The sequence below is a fragment of the Triticum urartu genome, chromosome 7 (genome assembly GCF_003073215.2).
Source record: "Triticum urartu cultivar G1812 chromosome 7, Tu2.1, whole genome shotgun sequence".
Classification (NCBI taxonomy): Eukaryota; Viridiplantae; Streptophyta; class Magnoliopsida; order Poales; family Poaceae; genus Triticum; species Triticum urartu.
Window position 1 is genome coordinate 22,283,534 of NC_053028.1, and position 17,453 is coordinate 22,300,986.

At 44.5% G+C, this 17,453-nt stretch overlaps 1 protein-coding gene and 1 long non-coding RNA gene across 2 annotated transcripts; both read right to left on the minus strand.

Moving 5' to 3' along the window:
- Positions 1-5,428: 5,428 nt before the first annotated feature.
- LOC125518190 (probable protein phosphatase 2C 37) lies at positions 5,429-12,358 on the minus strand. Its single transcript, XM_048683110.1, has 6 exons — positions 12,260-12,358; positions 11,862-12,173; positions 11,694-11,760; positions 11,378-11,558; positions 10,976-11,094; positions 5,429-5,733 (listed from the first exon to the last, which is right to left on the minus strand). The coding sequence occupies exons 1-6, from the start codon at positions 12,356-12,358 to the stop codon at positions 5,429-5,431; spliced, it is 1,083 nt and encodes a 360-aa protein (XP_048539067.1).
- A 2,840-nt stretch (positions 12,359-15,198) lies between these two features.
- Positions 15,199-16,969, minus strand: LOC125523510. Its single transcript, XR_007290272.1, has 3 exons — positions 16,763-16,969; positions 15,601-15,657; positions 15,199-15,492 (listed from the first exon to the last, which is right to left on the minus strand). It is a non-coding gene; the product is annotated as an uncharacterized LOC125523510 (long non-coding RNA).
- Positions 16,970-17,453: the final 484 nt, after the last annotated feature.

The window sequence follows — 17,453 nt, forward strand, 5'->3', positions numbered from 1 at the left end:
AGTACTACCTAGTACCTATAATGCTTTATGAAATTGATATCTAGTAGTACCTAGTATCTAGAAATTGCAGCTTATTGAAACTGAAACGGGGGGATGATGAAAGATACAACAGTAGCGCGGGGTTAGGAAAGCGCTACAGCTAATTAATAGTAGCGCGTTCCCGAAAAGAGCTTCTGATATAGTCAATTGAAGTAGCGTGGGTACAGACGGCACTACTACTAACAGTTAGTTGTAGCACCATAGTAGTAGCGCGGCTACCTGCGCTGCTGATAGCCTCAAAACCCGCGCTACTACTAGGGTTTTCCCTAGTAGTGACTCCAAGTCCCAGAAAACAGACCTCACCTTTCGTACCTTCAGCATCGGCTCCGGCGCCTTTTTCATCGTCTTTCCCGGCGCGGGGCACTGTTCCCAGTTTTTCAACAGCTCATCGATTTCGGCGCCGCTCCGCTTATGTTGGAGGTCCTCAATTCTCAGCCTCACCATTGAATAGATCTCCACGATTTCTCCACGGGTCGTCCTTCTCGAGCCATCTTCGATGCCCCCTGAACATGACTTTCCTAGACCCGCCATCTTTCCTTGACGTTAGCTGCTGAGACGTCGTATCATCCATGCACCGTGTGCATCCGCAATATCCATGGCACACCTAGCCTGTGACATATCCGTAACCGAGATAGTCGTGCATCATCGTGAGCAACGCGGATCTCATATAGAAATACTCGCCTTTGCTAGCGTCCCATGTCTTGGCCGGTGTTTTCCATAACGTCTCTAACTCCTCTTGAAGTAGCCCCAGATAAAGATTAATATTCTATCCCGGTTGTTTCGACCCTTGAATCAGCATGCTCATGTGAATGTACTTCGACTTCATGCACAACCAGGGGGAGCTTGTACATCCATACAAACACAGGCCATGTGCTATGGTTTGTGTCCTGGTTGCCAAATGGATTCATGCCATCGGTACACGCGCCGAGCGCGATGTTCCTTGCATCACATTCGAAATACCGATAGAAGCCGTTCAAAGCTCTCCACTAGCTTCCATCCTTGACGTGTCTCAGCTTCGGATCATCTCCATCGTTGGGCTTCTTCCTCTCCGCGTTCCAACGCATGAGCTTTGCTTCCTTGGGATCTATGATATACCGCTGGAGATGGGGAGTGATCGGTAAGTACCATACAACTTTCTGGGGAGATTTCTTTCCGGCCTTCTTGTATCGAGAAGCATTGCACACCCAACAACTTGTTTTTTCCGCCTGCTCCTTCCGATAAATTATGCAACCATTGATGCATGCATGGTGTCTAACGTGCGGTAGATCAAGAGGGCACACGATCTTCTTGGCCTCATCAACACTAGTAGGACATAGATTCCCCACGGGAAGAACATCCTTTGGGTACTTGACATACTCATCGAGGCTAGTGTCGGTCCATTTGTTTTTAGCCTTCGTCTTCAGGAGTTGGAGTATGAAACTCAAGCGGGTCACCTTAGGATTGCAACCATCATACAATGGAGTGTTCGAGTCTACCACCAGTTGCTGCAGCTTAGCCTCCTCCCTAGAAGCAGCTCTCTCAGTACTCGTCTCCTTGCGAAGCAGTGCTTGAACATGAGGGTCCCCCATGATTGAACTTAGTACTGACGAACTCTACGGCGTGGAGTCCACGTTCTATGCGCTGCCATGTCCGGCCCCTTCTCCGCCGCCATGTCCGGCCCCTTCTCCTCCGCCATGTCTGGACCCTTCTCAGCAGCCATGTCTGGCCTCTTCCCCGCCGCCATTATCGATCATCTCTTCGTCTTGCCCCGTGTCGTCATTGCATGCCCCGTCACCGTCCTCAACATCATATCATGAAACCAGTCATGAGCAGGTGCGCTTTGACACGACCATCTTCATAGGGGTCGAGCCAAACTATTCCTTTGCATCTTCGACACGGACATAAAACCTCTGTTAGATTATTTTCTTTCATGTCCTGCATCACCGACCACAACCACATGTCCACCATTGTTCCAGTGACCATCATGAACGTCTGCATGGCAATAATAAACAAATTGATTATAAAAATGCGTGCATGCATCAAAGTCATATAAAAATTCGGCATGACCTTCCCTAAAAATAGGACATATAGATCTAGAGTTTGCCCGGAATTTGCCGAAACGGAAATAAATCGACATTTCGGCAAAACATAGGCAACTCACAAGCATAATTTGGCGTCAACTCATGACACACACACAATTTCCATCATATCGCCCGATTATGTCATATCGCACACACATACGCATATTTCCATTCTTGCAAAAGCATAAATTTTTAATTACCTATCTCGAGATCGAGCACACACCATGTGGTGGAGATGATGATGTAGTAGGGAGATCAAAAGTGGACAAAGCTCTTCTTGAAAAGGCTGGATCTTGTTAGAGAGTACATAGGTCACTTCACTAAATGCTACATCTACCTAGCTAGCTAGTTTGGGGGAAGAAAACTTCAACTAGTGGAGGGGGAAGGAAAAATAGAAAGAAGATGCATTAATGGAGGTGGTGTAGTTAGCTAGGAGTAATAAAGAGAGAAACGGTAGGTAGAAGAAGGAGAGTAATGGGGGGGAAAGTTGTGAGGAAGAAGCAAAGTGGGGGAGAGAGGAGGTGGGAGGTAGGGGTCGCTCTCTTTACTTACTTTTCACTCCCTTCATGCCATAATTGATGTCGTGTTTTTTTTCAAATAAACGTGAACAAAAACCACGACGTGAAGTATGGAACGGAGGCAGTACATGGCAGCTGTTGAATTCCGTTACATCACTGCAATCCAATCAGAACCACTATATCTCTTTTATATAAGTTCTCTCGACCAAGTATTTTTTTTCAAGTGTACTTAAATTGATAACTCAATTGCTAAGGTTACAAATATTATTTGGCTCCCTTGTGTGATATTTCCCTTGAAGACTGTTGTGATTCACTACACTCCTGGATTATCAGTTATTGTTCATGAAGGTGCTGTTGTATAAGACGTCAACTTAATCATATGTGTTGCATTTGTAACTTGTAAACGTTCTAACCCAGTTTTCCATGGCCTATGTGCCAATCTGTTCAGCGACCCAGAAGTGACAACAGAGCTCGACTCAGACCGACACCAACAGATCACAACGCAGCGGCTTGCACCATCGCGGACAAAGTAGGCCCCCTCTATTCATGAATATCGCAAAACGTCGTGCACCACCACAAAACTAATACTTGCCGCCCGCCGAAGCCAACTCAACGAGGCACTCCCGCACGCCAGCAACACAGGTCGCAATGTCGCCAAACCAGAACAATCGTGCCGCCCAATCACTGCCCAGAGCACCCCGAGAAGCTCCGCCGCGGCTGGTCGGTGATGGCCCGCTAGATCCGTACCGCTGCCACGTGCCAGCTACCCACCACACAACCACCGTCATGCTCGCGCTCACGCGCCCTCGGCAGGCCACACGAAGAAACCACGGTTCTGGACTCGCCAGATCACTGCCGCCTCTAGCACACCCATCAGTCACCACCAAGCCTCAGGGTGGACACGGTCCGGGCCGGTCCGGTCCCTGACCGAGCCGTCCTTTGGACCGGCCGTCGGCGGTCCGGACCAGACTGGACCGAGCAGGGACGAAGCCTGAGCCGGACCGAGTGGCTCGTTTGGACCGGCCGGAGTTCATCATAGAGCACGCGCCGGAGCATGGCGACGCGGGGAGGGCGCTGGAGGCAGCGGGGCTTGTCATGGAGATGTCCAGCGACTTCTGTGACTCACGGTGGACGGCACGGCGGCCAGGCAGAGCTCGGGCAGCAACAGCGACGACAAATCTGGCACGACGGCCGGTGCACGACGGCCGGTGTACAACGGCGGTGTAGGGCCTCCCGCTTCAAGTTCTACCTTCCAGATGATATATCCGAGCATGGCGCATCCACTAGACATGCTTTCCAGCGTCAGGGAGGCCGGTAGCCGCGCGGATGAACGACGGCGGCGCAGACCAGCGCACGGCCGACGCGCCCACCACGCGCCCGCCATGCAGCTCTGGCCACACGCTCGCCACGCGCCCGCCACGACCTTGACACGCCCCCGCCATGCCCCTGCAACGCCCTTGGCATGCCCCCGCCATGCCCCTGCCTCTTCCTGACATGCCCCCGCCATGCTCTTGCCATGCCACAGCTCGTGTTCGTCGGTCCGCTCGGTCGGCTCGGTTAAAACCCAGACCGGACCGAAGCTTTGTCGGGGTGGTTTGCTAAGCTCGGACCGGCCGATTTTTTCAGCGGGCCAGGACCGAGCCGGCCCGAGCCGAGCGGGCCACGAGCCGGACCGCCGGACCGGACCGTGTCGTCCACCCTGAACCAAGCCACACATCTGGACCTCTCCGATGGCGCCAACGCATGCCAGCAGCAGGCCAGGGGACGCCACAGCTCTGTCGCCTCCACTCCAACAGATCCATGCGAGTAACATTGCAGCCTGGGCAAGCGCTCACCTTGCCATGACAAGCAAAAAGCAAAGGGTTTGGTTCCTCGGACAGCTTTTTCGTGATTTGCTTGAGCGAGCCGATTTGGCTAGCCTCCGTTGGCAAGGCTAAGCCTTGCCCAGCGAGGTGAGCCGTCATGAGACCAAAACACGTACATGTTCACGAACCAGTTAGCCCCGGTTGTGTCACCATCGTGATTAGTAAAATGTACCCTTACATTTAAAAAAGTGGTTAGTCAAACCCTCCTTCTCCACTGCTCCATCCTCCCCTGCCATGGCTTCTCATCACTAGTGTTGATTCCTTCCAAATCCTAGTTTCGAATTCTTGCATCCATGTAAGTGATCATTAAAGACCTTAACCCCCTTCTTCCCACTCTTATCCACTGACGGTCCTCGCGCTGCCGTCTTGTTTATCTTTGCATCTGCACACCACCTACCCGAGTCTCCTCCAAACATATCAGTTGCTCTTGGAAAGCGTTGGTTTTTGGCTGCCCTTAATTGCAGCTTCGCAATTTCCTGCCTTGCATCCCTCAAGTTTCAACCAGAGGCAAACGCCAAATTTGCAAGAGCAATGGCACCCATCACGTGGCTTGCCCTAACAATAGTTCGCAGTGCAAATCACCAAGCCACCACAAGAAATTTAATGGGAACGGTAAGCAACAAACATAAATGTGAGCATCATATTTTGTACATTATCGATCATACATGCGTTCATCTATAAATCTCTTTTCGTTTCACACATTCTCACTTTTTTTGTATCCATGGCAATGTTTCATCCACCCATATTACTAGTTGTGCTGCAGACTTTTTTCACCGAACATAAAACCAACCAACTTTAGAAGAACTATCTAGGGAACTAAGAATCCAATGAACGAAGACAATATCTCCGAGCTTTTACTTTGCTAAGAATGAAGAGAGCTAACCTACCTATCAAGTCTAAGCTGCAAAGGAGATGATGACGATCTGATTTAACGTGATCAACCTAGCTAACACCTCACCTTCAGATCAAGCACGACCACACTGATGTCATCGAGGCTATGCTCGTTGATGGCAAGATTTGTTAGGCGGATAGCAGCACAGACACACCGAACCTCTTCCTCCTTTCCTACTGATGCATTCGCGCCCTTGCTCTTGTCTTCCAGGCACTTCTTAGTGACGTTGCATGCCTTCTGGTTTGAGATCACATCCCACAGCCCGTTGCTCGCGAGGATCAGGCAGTCATCGTCGTCCGACCTTGCAGTTATGGTAATATCAGGCTCACATGTCATTTGAGGATTGAGGAATGTGTGCCCTGCGAACATAGTTCGAATTCAAATTAGATTCAGTAACTGAAGAATCAGAACACCTATATACTAAGAAAATAAAACTTGTTATAGAAATGAACGAACTTTTCAAAAAAGATGAACTGGAATATATATATAAGCCAAATAACAATTTCCAAATGAACAGTCATTTGTGTTTTGTAGGGAGTATGAACTCTCAATATGACATGAATGATAGTGATACAGTACATAAGAACATCGTTCATAAAGGTAAGGTTATTAAAAAATACAAATTCACAGTTTACCAATGGAAACAATATTTTCATAAGTATTGTCGCAAAACACTCGGGCTTTATAAATAATATATTCACTAATTCTAATTAGTTTAATGACACACAAAAAGTAAAAAATGTATATTAAATATGCATCTATTCAAATAATAAGTGGTCAACATCAATCACTTTTCTAGGTTCATGCAAATAAACTATTGCTACAAGCTAGTTGTCTAAAAAAAACATGCCAAAAATGGAGCTACAATGGTAGCTAACATACTGTTGAACAGTTACTATTTTTTTTAACATCCATCAAATTTGTTGATGTCTATTAGCTACTTACTGTAGAAAAGGAAGAATTAGTAACTATTAACTAACGAGGTGCAAAAGCACACTGAATTACATAACTAGATAGTAGGCTGCAAATACCAAAAATACAGCCATTCATCAAGTGATACAAACTGTGGTGAGTTGCCGCATCTGCAACTTCTACAGGGTGCTTCTAGTAAACAGCCATACAATAAAACCAATAACACACTCTACGAAGAAATGATGTGCGGATGGTAATGCTTCCAGAACAAGCAAGAAAGCTAAATAATGGGATTTCACCTGGTGGGAATAGAACCTAGATGTTGACCGTAACTTACGTCATCCACCTCATTACCGGCCTGCTCACACCGAACTAGCCGACTAAAAGAGCAATCACTGGAACAGACAAATGCCATCTCATCTATTCCACCACACATTCCGACAGCCGCAGCCATATTACCGTAGCCTACGGCCAAATCTACCCGGCTAGGACAGCGCATGCATGGTTGATCACATCAGATCCATGCACATAGTGCACCGACTAGGTGCAGGGGTGACACAGCCTGTCGCCATTGCGACATAGGAAACAATCTCCCTCCAAGCGCAACTCTACTATAGGTCCATCATGGAGAAAGCCCCACGACCCCCTCACGATCAACCAGACTAATTTGGTCTGCATGCAGCACCCTCAAAAGACGTGGATAGAGGGAGCAGGTGGCAGCTATCTAAGGTTTTGATAGCAGAGCCACCACTAGGAGGGTGACTCGTCATGGTAAGCAGGTCAACATGTGATAAGGTTCAACTATCAGTAAGAAACCTAAGGTCGAAGACAAATATATCAACCTTGTATGACAATGGAAATCAACAAAAATGAAGGAATAAACCAAATTCAGAAGGACAACCAAGCACAAAGTACGTCAATGATATGTGATAACCTTACTTTCTGTGATTTCCAAATTCAAAACATATAAATTTGCAACCATCAAAATCGACAATTATGTACTTATGAGCTTTCGAATAATGTGATAAAATAGAATGATAGGATAAGCAATCATAAAATCCATTTGGCAACTAGAAAAGCTAGTGCCTTTCCGTAGATTATTTAAAATAAAATTTCCATAATAGACTCACGAACGAATGCTTTTTTATACAAGATAAAAAATTGTCATGTAGTTTTGTCCTATGATAACCTTTTGAACTTGTAGGAACTATAACATGTATATTTTGTTAGTTACATATATGACACGAGGTGACCTTTCTTTCTACACCCATTTCACCATATGGACATTCCCAAGGGTCACGGCGTTCTTCGACAGTTTTCATCCCTCCCTCTAGTCCATGATCAAAACAAACTCTCATCATTTTTTTCTTTGCGGGAACTAGTAGCATTTCACCCTCATTTTAAATTTACCAAAATAATTAAAATATGAGATTACTACTCAATCATATGCTTCCTTTTAAATTTAATGCTAAGGTAAAGTTTATTGTTGACCCAATTCATTGTGTGCCTCTTAAAGATGCAAGTAAGAGGATGTTGAAATATAGTGGCAACCCTTCTTTGTAAGCTTAAGCTTTTCGGCAAAGTTATGAGGTGCATGCGGTTCAATGTCGTATCTATAAAAAAAATTGAATTCAACACCTAGACAACAGAGTGCTAATAAAAATAGTTGTGGCCTATGTCAATCCCCCATCGAGTATAGAAGAGCCTATATGCGGGTTGAGCGTTCGAAAATATGTTTCCACTCGTAGTTAGATTAAGGTTCTGGGTGAACTAGTTAGTAGCATGCATTAAATAGGTGTCATACTCATTGAATGGGAACCGTACATGTGTTGGTTAGGTCTCGACTTTCATTTGAAAGTAGATACACTTTCCACATAAACACAAAAAAAATCCCGCGAGCTTAAATATTAACCAGGCATAGTACAAAATACACCACCTATGACATAGGATAATGTGTAGCACAAATGTAACTTGGCCTCGGGTTTGATAAAGGTCGGTATGCTTCAATGTAAATTGCCACCTCACATGCATATAGGTTTATTAAGATATATGTAGAACTTCATTCCCTTCGATTCTCTTGATCAAACAAATGCACATGATGGTACAAATTTATAGAGGTAACAACTCGTGTAACCAGATAGAGTGGACATAAAGTGTGGAAAGGAGATTACATGGTAGCATAAAGAACTAAGCTCAACACAACATGATTGATAGAAGACCCATGTGGAGATGTAAAAAAATTCGCTCCTTGTCCTTTGCCTTCGTAACATAGTCTACTTAGGTGACCATGAAGTAGTAATCTTGACGATGACAGATGCCTTATAGGGTGTGGATTAGAATCACATGAAAGATAATTTGCACATGTTCACGAGAAGCTCGATCTCTTTTTGGTGTCCCTTCTTCACCGCCATAGGATACTTCCAAAATTGACATCTGTCCTTATCTCTTATGCATCTTGTAACCCTTTAATCATGCTACCTAGATATAACTATCTTTCAATCATAGAGAGGGCCATTATATCTCTAATGATATGTGTCTACTGATAGCAGCGTTAGTCGACCGGGGTCCTATGAGGTCAATGATGGAAACTGCAACGATAATATATGTTGGATATAGTATGTTATGTAGACTTGTACTCTGTTTACTTTTGCATATGACGCCCCTTCAATTTTTATCTTGTATTAGATACTAAACACACATGATGACTAACCTTTCACCAGTCTTTGGTCACTAATTGTGAGTAAGGAAAAAAACTATGTACAATACTTCCATGTTCGTCTATGAACCCCTCTGTTTTCATCTTGTCTAACTAGACATGTAGATAATTTTTTATGGGAAACTGTCCCCATATGTTTATCATTACCTTTCCACTACACCCCGAAAAAAAGTAATTGGTGTATTGCATTGGCTATTTGATGAGATGTTACTACATATTCATACTTCAAAATTTTGCGGCTTCCAACCTCTCACAAATAGTTGACCTCATTGTAGATTAATGCAGCTCTGCAGACGTCTCGTGTAGTTACATACACACAATTCATATCCAACCACTAAACTACCACCATATCTTTTATAGATTGATGCAGCTCGGCACACGTATCATTGCACCAGGGCGGCTGGGTGGCAGCGATCAGAGCAGATATGGGTTCTATGGCATGGCCCACCATGCCAGCCAATGGGGGTTCCTCGAGAGCCATATCCGTAGCAATCTGATCAGCTAGGGGATCCATGTGGGCAGGGGGAGGGCACACCACAAAAAGAGCAAGTGTTTCTTTGGGGTCCAAATTGGTGGCGCTGCACTGCAAAGTAGCGTTACCCAACTCCGTGGAAGGTAGGGTGGAATTTGTAGGGTTCGAATTCAGATCGACAACAACAGCCCATAGGAAATAGATGGACCAAGTGGAGTGGAACCTTCCTCCTAGAGACCCCGCGGCACCTTAGATTTGGAAACCATTGGTGTTAATGGATCTCAATTATTGTCTCCACCGCTTCCACCTGGGCCCTGGTGAACGGACAACTAGGTCCACCTTTCTCCCGTGCTCGCGGATGACGCCAAGGGGGTCCTCTCACCCATGTTGTTCGTAATTTTCATCGACACCCTCAATTCCCTATTATAGCATGAGATTAGCTCTGGCATGCTTAAGTGCCTCACAGCATGCCATGCAGCATCGAGTGTCTTGTTCTTCCCCGATGACGTTGTCATTTTCTGTCGTCCCTGCAGTTCTGTAGATGTTCGGAAAAGCTTCTACCTTGTGCACCAATTTCTCGAAATGCTCAGCAACGCCCATTTGCTGCTCCCAGCAGGCGTCTGATGAGATCGGTTCCTCCCTGTCCTGCTCGATGATGGCCTTCCCCAGTCAATTGTTTGGGCTTCCCTTGTCCATGCGAAAAGTTTCTTCTGCAACCCTTATGCCCTTGGTGGATAGACCCATCTGCGCGGCTAGAGGCAGACCCTCATCTGCCATGTCCTCACCGTGATGTCCACATACATCCTAATGGCGATGGCTATCTCCCCACCGATCCTCAAGAAGATCACTAGAGTGATTCGTGACTTCCTCTATCAATGTTTAAGAATGCAAGGTGGGTTGTTGCCTTGTCAGCCCGGCAAAGATCTACCGGCAGCTTGAGTTTGGTAGCCTCAGCGTCCGAGACTTGCAGCGCACGGGCATCTCCATGTGCATGCGCGCTGGTTGTGGCTTCAAGCAAAGGACACTTCCTGACCCTGGCACCATCTGCCTCTGCTGTGTGAGCTCGAGGTGCGAGACTTCTTATGCGCATAAACAATCTAGACCTTGGAAGATGTCCGCTCCTGCCACTTTTGGATTCCCGGAGATCGTGTCGTCAATTACAACTCTTGTTTCCCATAGGCGTCACCGCTCGCAGCTGGTTTGCGAAGCCCTTGATCAATTCACCTTGATTGGGTATATCCATGGCGTCCCCATCACCATGGATGGGTATGTCAACTTGTGGAGGCGCATCCAGCAGGTCACCCTCACTGTGGCACGAGACTCAATTTTCTGGTGCTTGTCCGAGAATGGGCAATACTTGGCAAAATCCTGCTACAAGGCGATTTTCCTTGGATCAACCTTAGCCCCCTTGTGGCGTTTGATCTGGCGCAACTGGGCACCTCTCAACGTTACATTCTTCGTCTGGTTTGCTTACCATAACAGATGCTAGACTATTGATCACCTTGCCTCCCGTCATTTGCAGCACGAGCCTCTCCATGTTCTATGCTCACAAGACAAGGAAACGTTGTAGCACCAGACTTATCACTGTCATCGTTGACGAAGCGCGTCGTTGGGCTGCCACTGGTGCCAAAGTGCGAGACAGGATATTGCATGTAACCTGCACTTTAGCAACACCTAGGTCTAAGCACACGCTCCTAATGCTCACTTTGCATCCTCAACCATGCCTTTGTGTGTACATGACCTAACGATTGCACTATCTAATTTTTTCCCCCATTCTATCAATGCAAAGATACACGCATAGAACGTATTCACGAAAAAAGAACTTAACAAATCCAGCACTAATAATGCATGGGAGCAAAACGACACATTTATATTTATTAAACTAAATTACTTGACAAATTACCACTTTATTTTATATATATAGTTGGCTTTTCTTTCTTTCTCATAAGAAGATAGTTGCAAAAAAATATTTTGTAAGAACGAATTAACGGCCAATGCCAACAGAGGCATTGAGCAGTAGGCAGTAGCTGACAAAGCCAGGAAGGAGCCTTGTTTGCTTGTGACATAACACGACGCATGTAGAGCTGGGAACACATTTTCCATACATGCATGAACGATAGTTGTTGTTATTTTTTACTCCAGTTTCTTGACATTAACTATTTTAACCTCGCAAAAAAAAGACCTTGACTATTTTAAAAGAAGGTTATCGCTATGCATACCTAAAGCTCGCGACCTGGTAAGGATCCCCTGCACGCCGGGCGCCGCCAGCTCGTCCGGCCGTGCCAGCTGCATCCGCACATCAAGCTAACATTAATCCCCAGCAAATATTGGACGAGGAAAGAAACACAATATATCAAGCTCATACATGACGCCAGCAGCGTGCTCACCTTGTGGTCATGGGAGAGCGGGACGGCGCGGCCAGCGCGGCAGAGCACGGCGCGGGAGTCGCCGCAGTTGGCCACGAGGATGCGGCCGCGGACCACGAGCGCCACCACCGCCGTGGACCCCATGATGCTGCCCGCCGGCACCCCCGACGCCGCCAGCTCGTCCGCCCGCGTGAAGCTCCTTCTCAGCGCGCCCTTCCACGCGCACAGCTCCGCCTCTTCGTCTTGCTGCTGCTTCTTCCGGTAGGCTGCGGCCGCGCGGCTCATCTCGTCCACCAGGATCGCGTGCATGTGGTCCCTCAGTACCACCGACACCTGCACCACCACGGAAATTAGTGTACAGACAAGTCGGTGTTGAGCTGGAGTGTGGCCACGTTCGTAGAGGGGTGCAGCTAGGTTACCACGGGGCCGCCGTGGCCGTCGAAGACGGCGAAGAAGTGCATGCGCGAGCCGTCGACCCAAGTGCAGAAGGACGGGCGCATCGACACGGTGTCCTGCATGGTCACCCCGTGCTCCCGCGGCTTCCCCGCCGCCCCGTACGCCCCGCGCCACGCCGGTCGCTCTGCCGTACCGGAGCCCTCCGCTTCCTTAGCGATGGGTGCGAGGCGAGGGCTCCCGCGCAGGCGGCACGCCGGCAGGTGGCATTCCTCGTAGCCCTTAGGTGGGTCGACTCCGCCCTCGCCGGCCGCGCGGACGTTGTTCACGCCGACGCTGGCCATCACGACGGATTGATCCTTCCAAGGAACAGGCTGAGCAGGTCCTGCGCGGATCCCGAAGCAGCAGAGCATCTTCATTTTGGCTAGGCTAGCAAGAGTGAGGGGTAGAGCTACACAGAAACGGACGATTGAAGGCGAGGAGCAGAAGAGTAGGAGGAGGAAGGGGGAATAGAGCGCAGAAACCTCTCGCTCAAACACGAAGGAGATTACTTGTACTCGTGTCGCTTTTGGATGCAAATTAGTGCTTGCTGCATTACTGCTTCCCCATTTTCACCTCTATTTGTTCATTGATGGAAAATGGCCATATCTTCTATTCCGAATTTATTATCCTTAATTAGTTTCTTGTTCATTATTGCATGTACTGTACTAGAAATATACGGAGGATTCCATACAAACATTCTTTTCGGGAATAAAAACACATTGGGTTTGATCGGCAGTGATTTGTCCTTCCTTTATCTCACTCGCTTTTATTTGCTACCATGTACTCCCTCCGTTCCTAAATATATGTCAATCTAGATATTTCAACAAATGACTACATACAAAACAAAATGAGTGAATCTACACTTTGAAATATGTCTATATACATCCGTTCCTAAATATGTCTCTTAGAAATTTCAATAAGAACTACATACAAATGTATATAGACATATCTTAGGGTGAAGATTCACTTATTTTGGTCCGTATATAATTCATATTGAAATCTTTAAAAAGACTAATATTTAGGAACAGAGGAAGTATATAAAAGAAGTAATTAATGATATGAATAATATTCGTACAAATTAGGAAGGAAATGATTTGCAATCAGAGCATCATGATAAGTTACTAGTAAATCATAATTGCAATAAATGATACAAATTACTATAAGATATGTATTTCTATCTGATAGTGCAAATAAGGAATCAATTAATACATGATGATAAGTTAGTACCCTCTGTTACTAAATATAAGTCTTTCTAGAGATTTCAATAATAAGGAGTACATATGTATATAGCCATATTTTAGAGTGTAGATTCACTCATTTTGCTTCGTATGTACTTCGTCTTGGAATATCTAAAAAGACTTATATTCAGTAAAGGATGGAGTACTAACATAGGTAATTAATGGTTTCCTTAAAAACGACCTCAAGTACTGCATATCTTATTGATTTGGCAAATAAAATAATATTATCTTTGTTGAGGCAAGTGCTTACCAAATAAAACCTAATTTTCTATTTGTCGTACCACATCTCTACTCTTAATGTCTACTCCTAATGGAGCAGTTAGTAGCCTGGTACTCTGGTTTTATTTTCGTTCGGTTTTATTTCCTCCCACGTTCCACCACCCCCGTACCACTGGCTTTTATCTCTTTAAAAATCATTGCAAAAGGAGTAAAAAATCACGTACTTTTAGGATCGCACTTACCATATGTTGTTGCTTCCCTGCACTTGTACATCCCCCTTTGCCTAGAAAAAAAAATCACGCACCAAATCTACTATATGGTATGTCATGTGAGACACCTACCAAAACACATGTTTGTTCCATTACAAAAGATCACATACCAAAAACCTAGGAAACATGCATGGGCAGGTCAATCAACGCACGGGTGGGCCATCCAAATAAATCACCCCCGTATCCGTACGCATCTCTACTAACCAACACTGCATCTTTTGTTTCCGAATGTACTCTCTCTCTCTCTCTCTCTCTCTCTCCCTCTCTCTCTCTCTCTCGGCTGGCTAGGTTTTCTCACCCGATTTCCTCTCTTCGCCGCCGCTGACACTCCCTTCCCTCGCTCCTGAGATGCACCAATGTTTCCCTCCATGTCCACCCATAGATGACGTGGACGCTCTTCTTGGATTACACGGACTCGAGGAGGATCTGGTTGGAGGCGCCGCCGGTGAGGCACGACTCCTCAACCTACTCTGAGGGGTGAGGGCTCAACCTCCTCTGAGCATATAGTAGGCGAATATCCCTTCATCTTGCTTTTCGGCTTGGTTGCCGATCCAACTAAATCAGATAGCTTGATCCGCATCCCATCGATGATCTACTCACAACACGACAACATGTGCTATTACCTGAGAGGAAGAGACTACGAAGACGGTCAGGGACAACTCCTGTGGCATGGAAAAACCGGTAGGCAATATATTGTCACGTGAAAAAATCATGGACTATAGTGCTTGTTGATCTGATGTCATTTATATGACAGATCAAAGACAAGCTTATATTTTGTTTCCTTCTCCTACCTTTAACTAGACCATGATGGCGCGCGTTGCTGCGCCCGTCTATTTTGACTGTAGAATGGTAGGAACTTGTGTAAATATAAAGAGACAAAAGCAACATAGATGAAAATAATATATTAAAAGGATAAAATAGTCTGAAAAAGTTTTTTCACGTAATTTTTTTATTTTGTTTTGAAGCGTTGGTAGTCTGGTAAGTAGCAACTAACAACACACAGAGAAAAATACTAAGGTAGGGCATGTTATTTCCATTTCAGTTTGTAGCTTATGGCTACTTCCAAATGAAAAGGTCAAAAAATAACTTGACATAATAATAGAACACATCTAACAGTTAATAGCGGTAACCTGAATAAAAATATGTAGGCCACAAGAGTTATAAATTCATGAATTGGCGAAACATTGATATACAGATTAACCCTGCTAAAGGCACCGGATGAAATCTATGCTCTTCTTAAGTGGCGTAGTACACACTGCAAGACATGTCACATAATTGTTGAATCTAACTTCCAAAGCTGAAATTACATGCATGTATGCATCCCTAATCAATGATCATCGTACTAATTTCCAAACTAAAAGAAAAACATGGATGATTATTCTTATATTTCAGAAAGTCAAAGTTATATATGTAAATGCTTCATCTTTGGTTTCTGACGTCATCTTAGATTGACATTGACTTAAATTCTTTTCCTATGTCTTGCAACAGACCCTGCAAAGATGTGCACAACGTATCAGGTAAAGTCATTCCTTACACAAGCTAGGAGTGTCTAGTTATCTCAAGAAGAAAAGTGTCTATGGTTGGAAAACAAAAACTCACCCATGAAACTGTCATGCTTCTTCATTAAGCATGGCACATATCTTACCTATAATTGAACTGTAAAAAGTTAAAGAAATAAAGTACACTCTGTAACAAAATGTAAGACGTTTTTATGCCCTATGCAAAACAAAAAAAAAGTCTTGCATTTTGGTACAGAGGATGTAGCTTTCATGTGCAAATATCCATGCAATGTTTCGGAGGTAAATCTGAACTTAAATGGGATTATAGGGAAGCATTGCATGACCTCTCAGCAGATCAAAACCTATATATCTTCCTTACAACTCTGCTTGCATTAGCGTTTAGTTGATGAGTTCAACGCCTACATGTCTACAGGCTACAGTACTTCCGCAAATGATTCTGAAGCATTTGAAAAATAGAGGAAGAAAAACATGCACATGACGTGAGCATATACATGCAATAGATTCAGAAGGGCCTTCATTTTTAGTAAGAAGCTTCTGAAGAGCCTAATGTTTTGTAAATGTCTAGTAAGAGGCGGGCATTAATTTACTTAAAAAATTAATTAATAGACAATAGTACTACCCAGTAATAAATTTGTGGTTCAGTATAACCTTAACAATTGATCTATTATGGATTCTGGATTAAGCATTGCCTAAAAAACTCAAGAAAGAATCATATTTAGTTTATCCTTGCTGAAGATAGTTGGAAAAAAGTAGTTAGTGAATCAACAGTTTAGTTTATAGTTAACATATTTACTCCAGTGCCCATGCATCATCTACGGCAGCTGAAGGTTTGTGAATAGGCAAATTTTAACTATGCATGGTGAAGCAAAATCTGCAGGAACTCCCGGTGAGTAACATTACTCAAGGAATTGTTCTAAATAACCTTATCATACAGATATCGATGAATTCTTAATCCCAAGATTCATATATATTTGCTTCTGTTAGCACACTGAATGATGTGCAGTAGCGCAACAAAAGCAACATAGGGAACCTACAGGTATTATAATCTCACTCAAAATGTTGGCAAGGATGCATCCTGGTGCCCTTTTATGATGCATAGTTATCAATTAAGCGAACAATCATAGTTTCACCATCCCTAACCTTTAATATCATGTAACAACTAACAAGTTATGCACAATTCTAGCAGACATACAATTTACAAATGCAAATATTCAATAATTGCTACAGCAAACGGAACATACCTGTCTCAGGTATCTTTATTTTTATGGTCATCACAACAAATCATACATTATTATATTTCCTCATCACTTCACCACGCCTTGCAAAAATAACCAGAGTTGTTCCATCAGTAAAAGGCAACGTCGTGGGGCCATGGTCGAGAAGATAACTTATTCGGCTCTTAAAAAAAGCTTGCTTGTGTCTCTCCTTGCTCAATAAGTCCCTTATAACAATACATTTTTTCAGTGTCTCAATCTTTGTATCAGTATCACCCTATGATGTAAGTACTTATAAGATCAAGAGATGTAGTTAATAAAGAAAATCCAAAAAACTGAGGATGATGAACAAGACAAATTTAATGCAGGACCACCCTTACTTTTGGCAACGAATAATTATTTTCTTGAATTATTATATCCAACAATACATTCAGCAGAAATTGGGCAAGTTGTTACAAGTGTTAATAAAAGCCTGACTAAAAGATATAAACTTAGTAACCATTTTGCCAGTTACAGTTTGAGTAATAAAGTTAATACCAAAATCAGCGACCTGTGTTTCCTAGATGATAGAAGGACTAATATTTCCTTTAAGTATGTTTCGAGAAGTGCCTTGATCGACTCTGGAACATCAGCAACGAATTTCAGCAAGTACAGGGAGGAGCAATAGGGGTGGTGACACTTGAGCCTCCTTGAAGCGGGTGAGGATTCAGGGCACTCC